The sequence below is a fragment of the Rhinolophus hipposideros genome, assembly GCF_964194185.1.
Source record: "Rhinolophus hipposideros genome assembly, chromosome: 5".
Lineage (NCBI taxonomy): Eukaryota > Metazoa > Chordata > Mammalia > Chiroptera > Rhinolophidae > Rhinolophus > Rhinolophus hipposideros.
In genome coordinates this window covers 65748860-65764763 of record NC_138051.1, presented here as the reverse complement: position 1 = coordinate 65764763, position 15904 = coordinate 65748860, and the positions used below count along the sequence as shown (strand labels likewise).

The following is a 15904-nucleotide window of genomic DNA, read 5'->3' as shown; positions in this document are numbered from 1 at the left end:
GCAGACTGGTGTTTTTTTCCTTTCTTTTTTAAGAAATAACTTTGAGATATCATTGACATTCAGTAAACTGCATATATTTAAACTACACAAGTTAGTAACTGTGATAAATTATGTGTACATTTGTGAATCTATAACCACACAAATTATGAATAATGAATACATCCATCATCCCCAAAAGTTTCCTTTTGCCCTGTTAATAATCCTCCTTTCCTTTCCCTCCTCTTCTGTCCTCAGTCAGCCACTGAACTGCTTTATATCATTATAGATCAGTTTTTAAAAAGAAGGGGACATTTTAATTTTTTTTAGAGAGGAAAGGCAGCAATATTTTTATTGGTGTTTTGTATATTTATCTTACTACAAAAACATTACCTATCTACTAGAGAAAAGTTTCAAAGTACAAAATGGTATAAAGGAAAGTAAAAACCCTCTTGTAATTCCAACACCAGTTACTGTTACCATTTGACATATCTTCCAATTCATACATTAAAAATAGGGTTAAGATTACAAAATAAGTATGAATTTATAATTTTGGATCCCATTTTTTCACTTAACATTGTTTTTCTCTGTTAACTAAGAAAAAAATACTGCAGAATTTAGTTTTGAATAGGTGTTATCATGTTCCATCATTTGGGTATTTTCCCCTATTTCAATAGCAGTTTTAAACATTGGAAATAACATTGTGATAATTTTTTGGCAAATCAGTTTAAATTTCAGATTATTCTCTCTACATAAATTTCTAGAAGGGGAAAAACACTGATCCTTTAAGGTTATACCTTCCTTGATCTTTTCTTTTTAATAGTTAGACATTTATCATTTATATCCCTCACACAGTGATAACCCCCCTTCTCCCATCTGGTACCCCCTCTGACATCGCATACAGCCATTACATTTCCACTGTCTCTATTCCTAATGCTGTACTCCACTTCTTGTAACTATATATATAAATATAAAAATACTATATAGTATTTATATAAATATTTATATAAATACTATATGTAGTACATATATATAAATTATAAAATTATAAATTTTAGTTGACATTATCGTTCAGCTTCAGCTTCAGGTGTACTGTGCAGTGATCAGGCATCTACATCATCCCTGATGTGGTCTCAAGAAGGGGACATTTGAGGACTGTCTTGAAAGCTAAATAGGATATCTCCAAGAAGTTGATTAATTTTCTAGACTTTTTTTTATAAATGGGCTTATAGTACAGTATGTGCTTGTGTTTCTGGCTTCTTTCATTTAGCATAATTATTTTAAGATTCATCCATTTGTGTGTATGTTACTTTTTGTTGCTGAGTACTATTTCACTGCATGAATATACTAGAATTTGTTTATCCATTTACTTGTTGATGGACTTCCAGATTGGTCTTGGTATTTGACTATTATGAATGAAATTGCTATGAACGTTCATGTCTGTCTTTATACAGACAGTGCTTTTATTTCTCTTGGGTATATACTTAGTAGCAATATGGTAGTAGTGATTTAGTATTTTTTTTTAAGAAACTGTTTTCTAAAGTTGTTGTTTCATTTGACGTTACTACCAGCAGTGTGTTAGTGTTCCATTTGCTCCACATGATTTCCAACATTTGGTATGATCAGTCTTTTTAATTTTAGACAGTTGACTAAGGTGTGTAGTGATACCTCATTATGGTTTTAGTTTGAATTTCCTATGACTAATAATATTGGATATCTTCTCATGTCTTTATTTGCCATCCATATATACTCTTTGGGGTTTTTTTTGTCTTGGGGGGATTTTTTGGGTCCATTTTTAAAATTGGGTTGTCTGTTAATAGTTTCTTTTGATAACTCTATATTCTTTAATGCTTGTTAAGAGCATCTGTGAGCAAAGAAAGGGAATAAGGGTTGCGGTAGAGAGACTGATGAAGGGTAAAGGTTGGGGTGGTATTAAGAAGACCAGGAAGGGAATTGAGAAATACCAAATTAGTATTTATAATTAGTGGAGATTTAGCAGATTTAAGGTGGGTTATGCGCTTCAACTCCCAGCTGTGTATATCAGATAATAAGCATTACTCTGAGAGCTCGCGTGAATGGAAATTAAAAATAGGCAACAATCAATTGATAAATAATACAAGAAGGAATTCTAAGAAGTAGAGAGGTAATTTTCTAACTTTTAAAGAAGGATTTTATTTTCTCAGCATGACTACTACCATGTTTCCCCAAAACTAAGACCTAGCCGGACTATCAGCTCCAATGCGTCTTTTGGAGCATATAATATAATGTAACATAACATAATATATAATGTAATACCGGGTCTTACATTAATTTTTGCTCCAAAAGACACATTAGAGCTGATTGTCCAGCTAGGTCTTGTTTTCTGGGAAACAGGGTAATAATTTTTTTAATGAGTAGTTAATCAGCAGCGGCATTAACATCAAAATGGACGTTTATTATTGTGGGCTTACTGTGTGCCAAACACTGCACCTAAAAGTACTTTACATGCATTTTCATATTTTATTAACATGCATTTTATTCTCACCTTTAGTTTAGGATATAAGTCTTCATATTACTCCCATCTTACAGATGAAGAAATTAAGGGTTGGTAGGATTAAATAACATCTTAATGTTATTAACTAAAAGTGATGAAACTGGGATTTGAACTGGTCATATTTTATAGTGCATCTGTTTATTGATTTCCTCATCCCCACCCTCCAATAAAATAAAGAATACTTTTTGTTCTGAGTTTTGCTAGAATACCCTTTGTTCATTTGGTGGCTCTCAAACTTCTTTGACCATGACCCACATTAAGAAATGCATTTTACATGGCAGCCCAGTGTACATTTGTTATATGTATTTATGTGTGCGTGAAAGAGAGAGAGAGAGAATTTCATGACTACATTTGGTTTTACTGTGTACATTATGCTTTATTTTCTATTGGTTCTCTCTTCTCTCTTTCTGATCACAATTCCCTAATGGATTGCAATGCAAGTCAGAAAAACATTGATCTAACCTAAGGCAGTAGTGTTGTAGGCAAATACAGAGCATTGTATGTACATGAGATGCATTTAGGGTGTGGAGGAAGAGATGTAAGTTACCATTTTGATACTTGAATACTGACTATATCTTATACAATGTTGATTGCTGGAAAAAAAAATAGGTTGTCTTTTTTTAAAGGTAGACTTGAGCTGTGATGTATTTGGTTTTTGTTTTTAAAGCTCTCTGATCCTTCTGATCTACCAAGGAATGCCTTTAGAATTTTTACCATTCTTGTGGAATTTTTATGTATTGAGCATATTGATTATGCTTTGGAAACAGGACTTGCTGGTAAGTATATTTCTGTTATCCTTTGTATTAAATTCCTTTGATCCTGCTTGCATATGCATAATGTTGTTTTTATATATTCAACTCTATATGTCAAATTCAGTTCGGTGCAATGAATAATGCTCTTTGCGCTTCTGTAATGCAAGGATTTGTCAGGTGCCAAAAGCTATACAAAGACACAGTTCTCTCATAGTACTTATTATATTGAGAATGGCAGGGTAAGCTACATAAATCACTACAGTATATGGCAGAATGTAGTACCATGCTATAAGTTATAAAATGTCAAGGGAATAGAAATGAAGGTGACATCAATTCTGGTTAAGGCAATTGAGTAATGAAAGGAAAATATATGAAAATAAGTCTGGAAAGGAATAGATTCATATTACAATTTTTCTTTTGCTTTGGGTCTTTTGGATTTACTGGTATTAATAGTGTATTAATGATTTCTTCCCTAAATTCCAGTACTGCTAATCCATTTGCCTGCTTAACCTATCCACTGTTCAGTGTGCATCTCAAATTTAACAAATCCCAATGAAACACTTTATCTTCCACCTAATTTTGTTCCTCTCCCATTCTTTCCCATGTCTTTAAAAGGCATTATTATTTGCCAGTTGCTCAAGTCCCAAACCCAGGAGTTGCCATAATTCTTCCTTTTCATCAACTGTGATATATTCTTCCCAAAATAACTCAAATTCATCTACTTTTCTTCATCTCCACTGATACCACTCTAATTTAAACACCATCTCTGTCCACTCCTAACTGGTCTCCCTGTGTACATTCTTGACTCTCCAAATTACTGACTCTGAAACAGTTTATCATTATCCTGTTTAAGATCCTTTAGTGTCTTTCTATTACTTTTAGGGGGAAAACAACAACAAACTCTTTACAAAAGCTTGGCTTTTGAGCTGGTCTTCTTATGTATTCATCCTCATCTTCTGTTGCATTTCCTTCACTACCCCAGGCACTCTGACCTTCATTCTTTTTCTTTACTCAGGCTCTTGGCATGTGATGTTTCCCATCCCCTAAACCCTTTACCTTCAGCTCTTAGGTCTGTCTGGCTTTTCAACCTTCTTATCTCAACTAAGATGTCACCTACTGAGAGAGGACTTTGCTGATCATCCTAGTTAAGTAGCCCTCCTCTCCCAGCCTAGTTACTCATTATGTCATCATTGGATTAACTTTTTTCAGAGTACTTACCACAATGAAATTTTCATCTGTTAATGTCTGCCTCCACTCACCAGAATTCATTCATTCATCACATACTTACTAAGTGCCTCCTTCTGCACTCATGGAGCTTACATTCTTGTGGGAAAGATAGCCAAGTGACTAGGAAGAAAAATAAAATTGAGTAAGATAGAAAATAGTAATGGGGAGAGGTGGGATGGGGAATTGAAGGGCACAGGTCTTTTTTAGAAAGGATGGTCAGAGAAAGCCTCTCTGAGGAGACATAAACCAGAGTGAAGGAGTAAACTGAATATTTGGAGAAATAGTATTTTAAGTAAAGAGAACAGCATATAAGCTCTTGTGGGTAGGAATCTTATCTGTCTTATTCACCATATAGTCTAGCACCTAGAAAGCACATGTAGCAGATTCTCAAAAAATACTTACTGACTGTATATAACAACATTCTATAAAGTTTCTAACTTTGAAGCAAAGTGTCCATAATTTAGTAACCTGGTGGTTTATTCTTTCTCACTTTTTTATATAGTTGCTCTCGTGGTGTAGATGAGCTTTGTATCCCACTTTTTTTGGTTTGTTTCTTAATTACAGCAGACTCTTGACATCAAGTATTTAACATTTGCCATTTGCAAATGATTTAAAGGTGGGGTAATTTGTGTTGGGATAATAATACCACAAAGATGTGAAGATTTAAAAAGATAATGAAAAAAAGTAACATGAATTTGAATCCACATGGTATGAAGGATTTCTTCTTTAGCTAGTATGGAAATCTAGCATCTTCATTTTAACAGCAGTATTTACAATTTGGAAAGACTTAGAAAATTTCATGGTAGGATAAGAATGTCCCTTATATTCATAAATATTTTCCATGCAACTATTTAGTTCCTACTGCTATTGTTTTTAGTGATTATATAAAATTCTGTAATATACGTATGTTGTAAAGTTTGACCATCCTTATTATTTAGACGTGTTGTATCTTTTCAATAATTTAGTAACATAAATAATACTACAATGAACACTGTAGAGCTTAAAGTGTTTTCTTTGTTTTGAATTATTTTCTTTGTGTAAAACCCCAGAAGTGAAATGACCAGATCAAAGTGTTTTACAATTTTTAAAAAATTTCTATATATATATATAAACTGTTTTCCTAAAGAAAACATTAATTTACACTGCTACTCCCATTAATTTACACTGCTACTGGTATGTATGACTGTATCAGATTTTCTGTACATCATTGAATATTCTTTTAAGACTTTAATAATTTAGTGTTTAAAATATGCATAAATATTGCCTTAATTTTCAAGTCTCATCAGTAGCAAGGACTAGTATTTCCTACATGTGTATTGACTTTATTTTTGCCTCTTTTATAAGTTTGTCTTGTAGCCTTTAATTTTCCTAAGAAAAATAGTGAAGTGTATTCATGTCTCAGGTCAATCATTGGGCACAAGAGAATGGGAAAGGGAAGAAAAAAGTATAGTTCAAGATGATTCATTAATTGATTTATTTTTCAGTCTATTCAGCAAATTATGAAGACTGAGTAGATGGTGAAAATTTGGATGAATTTTCTTACATTATGAAGCTTAATTTTACTTTGCTGTCCACGAAAATAATTGCTGATGTATTAAAACAGCAGTTCCTTTTATTTATGTTGCATATATAAAACCACATTCTTTTTTCTGTTACCAAGATGAACTTCCTGAAATATGATTCTAACATATACATGCCTTCCAATTTTAGGAATTTCTTCTTCAGATTCTAGGAATGCAAATCTCTATTTTTTGGACGTTGTGCAACAGGCCAATACTATTTTTCATCTTTTTGACAAGCAGTTTAATGATCACCTTATGCCACTAATAAGGTTAGTCAAATTGTCTGATTTCCATTGGTATTTCAGTGAAGATTACAATATTCCACATATGTCTTTGTTAAATTTTAAAAGTAATACATGTTCATAAAAACATCAAACAGGACAGGAAGGTGTGAAATAAAAAGTAAAAGTCCTTTTCCTTCTTCCTTGCCTTTTTGTTTTCTCTTTCTACTGTGGTATTATTTTTGTTGTACTTGAAAAGACTGAATATGTCATCAACTTATATCTGATGTGAAGAGGACCTCTAGCTTGTACCTATTTATTATAATATAGAAACATACAACACAAATTTTATGAGATTAATAGGACAGGCTTTGATGAGGCATTAAGTAAGGTTTAGTTTATATCTTCCTATCAATTTACGTGAACTTTTAAAGCACGTGAGGATTAAGTAAGGTAATGTATATGTTATCATGTTTTATAAAATTGTATGTGTAGTACTATTTTAAAAGAGGAAAAATATTCTTATAAAAGATAAAATTGTAGACAATTTGTTATAAACAAATATGCCAAGAAATTAGTCCAGAAGCAATCTCAAAAATAAAAGATCACTTACGATCTCTGAATCATACTTTGGAAGGAAATTTACTTTTTAGAGAGCTATAATAAAGCCACATAAAGAATTCACATAACTATTATGGGTTGCATATCCTTAATATTTTGGGTCTTTTTGACATTTATATAGCATTCAGAAGACAAATGTGATTTCCAAATTTTTGTTTTTCATGTAGGAAAGCTAAATACAACTGGATTGGCAGTTAGTCTCCAAATTTTAATTAGTCCAATTTACTGTATTTTTAAGACTAGTGATATTCTCTGAGTTTTCTTAACTATTATACCAGATATTTAATTAAAAAGGAAACCAAATAATCCCAAATTTTCAAAATTATATTTTTATTAGTATATTGTTAAGGAATGTTTCCTCTGAGATGTAAGTAACAAATCTAAATCTTCCTCTTTCTTCTCTATGAACTGGTTAAATTTTTCTAGTATGACTATTATAATGAATTGGGCATAGTGAATTCTAAGTACAGTTGACCCTTGAACAATGAGGAAGTTAGAAGTGCCAATCAACGCCTCCTCCCACCACACCCCCCACCCCTTCAGTCTAAAATTCATGTATGACTTGACTCCTCTGAAACTAACTACTAATAGTCTACAGTTGACCGGAAGCCTTACTGATAAGATAAATAGTAGACTAACACATATTTTGTATATTATATGTATTATGTACTGTATTCTTATAATAAAGTAAGCTAGAGAAAATGTTATTAAGAAAATCATAAGGCAAAGGAAATATATTTACTATATTTACTGAAAAAAATGCACATTTTTTGTAGACCCATACATTTCAAACCCATATTGTTCAAGGTCATCTGTAATTACTTACATGGTTTTTGGATTTGTGCGTATATCAAAATAATGTATGTGTGTACATGTGTTTATAAATGTATATAGCAATACACATATGCACATGAAAAACTTTTAGAATTGTAAGGCTACTAATGTGATTTTTTTTTCTTTAAATATTCAATAGCTCTTCTCCTAAGTTATCTGAATGCCTTCAGAAGAAAAAAGAAATAATTGAACAAATGGAGATGAAATTGGATACTGGCATTGATAGGCAAGTTGTTAGTTTTACTTTTTCTCTTACATTTTTAAAAATTGTAAATACATCATTATAGCAGCATAAAACTGGTTTTCAGAGAAGAAAAAATTTCATCTTAATTTCACCATCCTGCTATAATGTTTGACTTTATTTTTACATGTTGTTTTCATCCTTATTAGATGTTTTTTTTATTGGATCCCCAAGTTTATTATTTCTCAAACTCAGTATGTTTATTTTTTTTAATTTTTTTTAATTATTTTCAGGTGTACAATAGATTTACTTTTAAACTAGATTCAGTTGAAAGCCTTTTTTTGTAACCTCCCCCTACTCCTTCTCCCCATCTTTCTCTCCTCCCAAACTCCTTAAAAATGGTATGTAACATAGAGGATTTTATTTTCATTAAGAAATTCCAGGCTTATATCTGACATGCTTTAAGTAAACATACTAATTTTCTAAAGGTAATTTCCATTAAGTGAGTGCAAACTCTACATTCAAAGATTTTTTGTACTATTTATTGTAGTTAATTACCTATTCATAGTGTAGAGCAGTGGTCTCTCTTTTTTCTGAGATGATAGTGGGCATGTATTTATTGATGATGATAATAGCTACCATGTATCATGTATTTGCTATATGCCAGGCACAGTGCAAGGATCTTTACCTGACTGATTATTAGGTAGAAAGTATCTTTCCATTTTACAGATGAGAAAGTGGAGGCTTAAAGAAATTTGCTCAAGATTCTACTTACAGTTTCTGGTGGTAGAGCTGGGACTCAAATTCTAAAGCCCATGCTACTAGGTTTGGGCATATCTTTTTAATTTACTGTAATTATATTCCTTTCTCTTCCATTCAAGAAAGCATATTCGAATGCAGTTTGTTATCGTGCTGTTCTAAAGATAACCTGGAATCCATTCTAATTTATAAAAAAATAAATAATTTTTACTTTATCAATAGTAACAAACTTACAACTCACCTGCCACTTATCTTCTTACTAAGATCAAGAACTACCATAGAGTATGTGATAATAAGAGAAAGAAAAACAAAATGGAAGAATAAAACTGGAAAACATAAGGATATTACAGAATTAATTACTGAGACTAGTTTACTGAAGCATTAATCCTTAGAAGAATCCTAACAACTAGTCTCTCCCTTTGTTTTCAGTCAGAGCTACATGGGGTTATACATACACAGAGGTTCATTTAATAAAATTATAATGTATACATATACATTATGTACATTATAATCATCACTTTAAGAAGTATGTATTTTCCTAACTAAATTCTTCATATTAACTTGTTTCTTCTTGCTTTGCCTCAGAATACCTGAAAATCATATTTGGGAGGTGGGGATCTTGAATATGTTAAGCCTTCAAAAATACAGGAAATACATATTTCCTAATTGTCTTCTTGATATATATTAGGTAATTTCTTTTCATCTTTCCATATAAGTCTTAGTCTCAAAGTCTTTGCATTAGTTGTCTGGTTGAAGTCACAGTGGTCTGTGGTGGTCTCTTGAATGTGAACTTCTAATTCTCCTTTACTCGTGTACAGTGAGGCCTAGAGGTGAGCTCAGCATTCACCTGCATCCATGCTCAGGCCAATATCCATCTACTATTAGGCCAGAATTCCTGTGATTTTGAAGCTCGCATCATCTTCCCTTTGCTATTGCTGTTGTCGCTCAGTCATTGATGGCAGTTTCCTACATTTATTGAGGATTTGGACATCTGACTCATAGTTTTTCTTTTAACCTTATGTCTTAGGTTATTTCTACTTCCATGTGTGTGACCCATTCGTTTTCTTGATCATCTCCACTTTAGCTGCCTACTTTCATAGCCTATCGTTATCATTGGTAACAAACTTTGAACCTGAATACCCTACTCAATGCCCACAACCTCCTATTCTTCCAGCTACACGTACCTGCTTTCTTACCTCAACGGGAACTCTAGTCCTTAATAGCTTTTGCCAATCTGTTACCGTTTTGCTAGCTTTACTTTATTCATTATTGTGCTTTGAATGCCTGGTCCATGTCGTGAATTATTCTCTCATAATTACTCCAAATCCATTTCCTTTAACCATAACTGTCTTACAGATTCTAAGCTCTGAATCAGTGCAGTCTTTTTGATTCCCATAACTGGGTGGCTGATTGCTGTTGGAAAATATCACGTAACTCAAACATTACTGGTGCTGTTACAAACCCATTGTCTCGTTTCTCAGCTAGGTCTTCAGTACCACTTCTCTCCAGCCGCCTGCTTTTCCTTAGACTGAAACTCATGTTCCTCTTACCTGTTCACAGGCTTCTAATTTTTTTAAGATTCAAGTAAAGTATTGGGCAAATGAATCTTTTCCATTTTGAACAGGAAGCTAATAAAAAAACAAGAATTCTTTGACACCAAGACCTACTTTTTCTAAAATCTAAAGTCTACCAATAGTAAAATACTTTTATGATGATATGACATTAAATACTTTTAATTTAATATAAATAATATAAATAAATTAAATGGATCAAATATATGGTGTTCTTAATTCTCTAGGACATTAAATTGTATGATTGGACAGATGAAGCATATCTTGGCTGCAGAACAAAAGAAAACAGATTTTAAGCCAGAAGATGAAAACAATGTTTTGATTCAATGTACTAATGTGAGTAAAATGATTTGATATGCTAGTAAGAGTATCTGCTTTGTTACTATTTTTGTTAACATTTTTATTGGTATATCTTCCTATACTTTAAATTTTTTTCTTTTATACTTAGAGATTAATGAGGAACTATATGTATTTACTCCTTAGCTAAGCTGATACATGTTTCTATATAATAAGTGTAGAAAAAATTTTACAGGCCTGTGTGAAAGTCTGTGCTTATGTAAGAAAACAAGTGGAGAAGATTAAAAATTCCATGGATGGGAAGAATGTGGATACAGTGTTGATGGAACTTGGAGTACGTTTTCATCGACTTATTTATGAGCATCTTCAACAATATTCCTACAGTTGTATGGGTGGCATGTTAGCAATTTGTGATGTAGCTGAATATAGGAAGTGTGCCAAAGACTTCAAGGTATGTATTCACAAACATCTAACTTGTAAATAGGCTCAAGAACATAAATCAGATCGTTAAAAATCTGTACTGACATAATCATTAAAAATATTTTAACTTTTGTGATATTAGTGGAAGAAATAACATTTATAGTATAGATAGTAGTGAGGAATAACATTTCCTAACTGAAAAGGTGTTGTTCTAATCATATTTTCAATATTAGCACATTTTTGCTTCATGCTTTATTTGAGACAAGGCCGTATTTCAGTTCCACAGCCCCAATGACCATGTTGGCTTCTATTACTGATGCTATATATGTTACACATCAGCAGAATATATTCCTTCTTCATGTATATCTCTCTAAAATCACTTTTCCTTAAGGTTAAATTATTTAAGAAAAGTGGAAAATTAATGATAATTAGTTCTAGTCCACAAAATGTTACTATTAAAGAAAACTGACATAATATGAACCTTTTCAAAAACATTATAACCAAGTTTATGTAACAACTGAAATATTTGAGTTTTAATACTTCAGGAGCTTTTAAAAATTCTAATATATTGAACTCCACATTAGTAAGTACCGACTAAAAGTACATATGTGAGAAGAATTTGCAAACTAATTGTAACCCTAGGAATTATTGTTTCAATATTGTTTTTTTTCCTTCTCTTATTTCAATTCAGATTCCACTGGTATTACAGCTTTTTGATACTCTGCATGCACTTTGCAATCTTCTGGTAGTTGCCCCAGATAACTTAAAGCAAGTCTGCTCAGGAGAACAACTTGCTAATCTGGACAAGACCATTCTTCACTCCTTCGTACAACTTCGTGCTGATTATAGATCTGCCCGCCTTGCTCGACATTTCAGCTGAGGTTGAACTTTGAAGAGAAATGTGTTATACTTCAGCAGGCCTTGGTTGATAGAAAGCACAGGATATACGACATAGCCAACATTTTATGGAAAAATGACTGTTTGGGAAAACAGCAGCCATACTTACCCTTGAGATTTTTTTTGAAGTTTGGACACTACTAGCCATATTTTATTTTTTCCCCTTAAGTTGAATTTTAATTCCACTCTTGAACTTACAAGTTTCAAATTCTGTGAAACTACGCGTCACGGTTTTCATCCTGGAAAATGTTAGTGTTGGAAGGCAAATGCAATGTTACCAATGTTCTGGTTCATGTTCTTTAACATATTTCATTGGGAAATTTCACCTTCCTATTTTGTATTAATAATGGGTCAAATACAGTAAAACTACATTTATTATTTGTCGATTTTAATGACATTTTCAGCACTGGTAATTGTTAATCAAATTATTTTAGGTTTTCCTAGAGAATTTTTGCCTTTTTCAAAAGGTTAACAATTGAGCATAATTTCTGTAGTAGGTTGATTGGATTTTTTCTGAGGTACAACAATAATACTATTCCAAGAAAAATATTACAAACAAACTAAATGATTAAATATTTTATGTATATATGAGAAATGGATCAAAATACATCTGTTTTCTGGGTAAAAAAACTTAAAAGTTTACTATTTCTTATTTGGTAAACAAATTTTAAGTCAATGCTAGCAAGAAATTAATAAAACTACCTTATTTTATATTTCGTTTAAGATGAGGAGGACCATGACATAAGGACCGTATTTATTCATTATTTTAATATTATAAGGGAAGTAAAAAAGTGAGGTATAGTCTAAATGGTGCGTATTAGAAATACTGATAAAATTTAGCAACAATGCAGTCCTTTAATACTTGTTTTAATGCTAAACTGGAATAAGATGGGATGGCTTAACATGCAGGTAGTCTTCTATTTTAAGAGGAATTGGAAATTGATAGGTAACATATGTTCTAAGTCTAGAGACAAGGTTTGCAAAGCTAGTTGGTTTTCAAATCCATAGTTTCTGTCATTATCTTTTTTCAAGGCATTTCTGAAGCAATCCCTACTGAATATAGTTCCTTGAATTGGCTTAATATGGTGACATAATAAATCACTTATAAAATTTTAAACATCAAGTGAAATTTAGAAAGGCCATTGCTCTATAACTATAAACTTGCTCTCTTAGCTATATGTAGTGTTTCAGCTTCCATTTTGTTCATAGTCTTATAGGAACAGATAAACTTTAATGTTCAACTCATTCTTGGCACTTTTTTTCTTTTAATGTAGGCTTTTTGACCTAATTTTGGAATACTACTTTTTTTTTTTTTAAGAATATATTTCTGAATGGTCATCCACTTTATGAAAACTTTCAGGTCTAGAGCTACTTGTTTAAGTTACTATTGACTGAATTTTCTTTATTTTCTATTTAGTTCAGTGTTATCAAGGTAAGCAAGAGAAACGAAGTATGCCAACTTTTATCAAAGCATTTTAGGAAATTGTGGCAGCTTTAGAAGGCTCTCTAGTTTTCTATTCCTTAGCCAAGGGAGAGCCAGAACAGGTTTTGGATGGGAGAGAAAGTCATATGCTTGTACTATTGCCATTTTAGAAAGCTCTGATGTGAATTCAAATTATACCTCTGTTACTTAAAGCCAACAATTTTAAAGCAGTAGTTTTACTGGCCATTTGAACTCTTTGTACACAGTATCAATTTGTAAAAAAAAAACAAAGAAAAGGGGGGGAAATCTCAAAACACGAGAGAACATTTTAAGACTTCTAAATCAGAGAAGTGCTTAAATTATTTTGTTTGGATTAATTTTTAAAATGTACAGCCTATATTTGTTGCATAGATATTTTGTTAATTATTATTTCCATGCTTGAGTTCTGTGCAATATTTTCCATTATGTCTATTGATAGGGCAGTGACAAAACTCATAAGTGAATACTTAATTTAGAAGTGTTAACATTAATGTTCAATAAACAAATTCCCTGCAATTGTTTTTATTTTATTTCACTTAATTTTTACATTTTAAGGACATCCATACTAAATTTTGTAAATTACTTTTTATTTAAATTTTTAAGATGTTCCTTATTTTTCATAGCATAGATCTTTTCATTTCCTTTTTTACCAGGAAAGTACTTGACTATAAAAATACTTGACAAGATTAGAAATTTCACCTAAACACTCTAAAAGTATATCTATATTAATAGCAATATGCATTCTTTGTGTTCCAATTTTTAAAGTATTTTTCATATTTATAGCCACTATAAAATTTTGCCCAAAATTTATGGCTCAAAAGAGACGATTAATAAGTAAAATGTTTTTCATACGCCCATGGTAAAATTTTAGGTAGCAGTAATGAGACTTTGTATATTAGTAACTTTAGCCTACATTTGAATAAGGATAATTTTTGCAATTTTCTGCAATTCCACATGAGGTAGCAGGCAATATTTAGGTAATGTTTTACAATTTAAAATATGCTCAAAAACACTGCGAATTATTTTTCTAAAACTTGAGTATGTTATGTTTGCATAAAATGGTATAGAAACTGAAATACAGAACACAGGCTTAAGAAGGAAGTCTAGCTTCTGTAAGTTATGATATTGAAAAAAGGCAGTCAACCAGAGTAAATAGTTCTTATGAAGAATTATTAAATAACAGCTAAATGGATCTTCTATCTGACTATTTCAATACAATTATTAGCTTCATTTTATGAGTATCACCATGGTTGCAAGTCCTTAGCACCTTACTTGTTTTAAAAAGAGTTGAGAAATAGGTTAATTCATGGTATATTTTAGGCCATTTTATTTCCTCTTTGATTTTAAATATTTCACTAAATATCAGCCTTCTGGCTCACAATGAAATAATTGAATTATCATCCAGTAGATTGATTCAAAGTGGGGAATTATACTGCTTCTTTAAAATGCCTTTTTCTCATCTATGATGTTGAATATTTTACAAGTATCGAGATAAAGAGATTTTTGTTCCTGAAATGCCACAGAACCCCTTATGGGTGGTCATGTTTATAAGGCAGTGCCTTGGGCATGCTTGAACTGTTTGTGAGAATAAGGTGCATAATTTGTTAGTGACTTAAAAAGCTCACATCAAGAAGTTTAACTTTTTTTTTAATGCAAAAACATTCTACGTATTACCCATATGTTTCCCATTGACTCAGAAGTGTGACGTGTTTCCTAGAAGGATACTGAATTTCCCTGATTTCTAATGGAGAATTTGACATTCAAAGCATTCTGTGCTTTCATCCAATTAGTTTAACTGTATTTAGTTCCTGTAGTACTTCTTTCTGCTTGAGAAAGTCTATCCTGAAATATGTTGTGTACTTTGGAGGAAAAGACCAACCCATATTGTTAAAGGTAAATAATTATACAGAGTGAAAACGGCAATTTTTAAATTGTGATTCATAATAAAGATAATTATAGCTACATTTATTGACTTAAGTCCCATGCACTGTGCTAAGCTCTTTGCATACATTATCTCATTTGATTCTAGAGTAGCCCTAGTGGTTGGGTACCATTATATCCATTTGATAGATAAAACACTTAAGGCACAAAATGGTTAAGTAGACCTGCTGAAGGTCTACAGCTAGTAAAAGGCTCAGATTGAAACCTAAATCTTTTTGCTCACTATTTATACACTGTTCTTATGTAACACTCAGTAGGTCCTTTAGTTTGATAGGCTCCTTGGTTTTGCTTAATCTAATTTTCTTTTCATCCAATGTTTGGTTCTCATTGTGTTTAGATTGAAGTTGATATACAGTGTCAGTATCTAATTTGCTATTGAATTTGTTTAAGTATGTCTAATGCGTGGTCATAGTTTTTAGATTTGGTTTTTAAAATTTTATAAGTGGTCATGAAATTTTAATTGAATATTAACTTGTATCTAATAGAAATATTTTAATCATAAAGTTCTGTTTAGTGAGTATATTACATAATCATAGTACTGTTTCTGCTTAGTCATTTTTTGCAGTAGAAAGTGTCCAGGTATTTTGTACCATATTTTGTAACATGGGAGTAAATGACAACTCTATCTTGGAAGATAATGAGAAAATCAG

The 15904-nt window shown here is 31.6% G+C and overlaps 1 protein-coding gene across 1 annotated transcript in view; it reads left to right on the top strand.

The window, feature by feature from the left end:
* Window positions 1–15277, top strand: part of EXOC5 (exocyst complex component 5) — a 41249-nt gene extending 25972 nt beyond the window's left edge. Inside the window, exons 13-18 of the mRNA XM_081050471.1 lie at window positions 3177–3285; window positions 6199–6319; window positions 7866–7952; window positions 10465–10573; window positions 10770–10985; window positions 11646–15277. Coding sequence (XP_080906597.1) covers window positions 3177–3285; window positions 6199–6319; window positions 7866–7952; window positions 10465–10573; window positions 10770–10985; window positions 11646–11834 — 831 coding nt within the window. The 3' untranslated portion in view covers window positions 11835–15277. The remainder of the gene's footprint in view (window positions 1–3176; window positions 3286–6198; window positions 6320–7865; window positions 7953–10464; window positions 10574–10769; window positions 10986–11645) is intronic.
* Window positions 15278–15904: the final 627 nt, after the last annotated feature.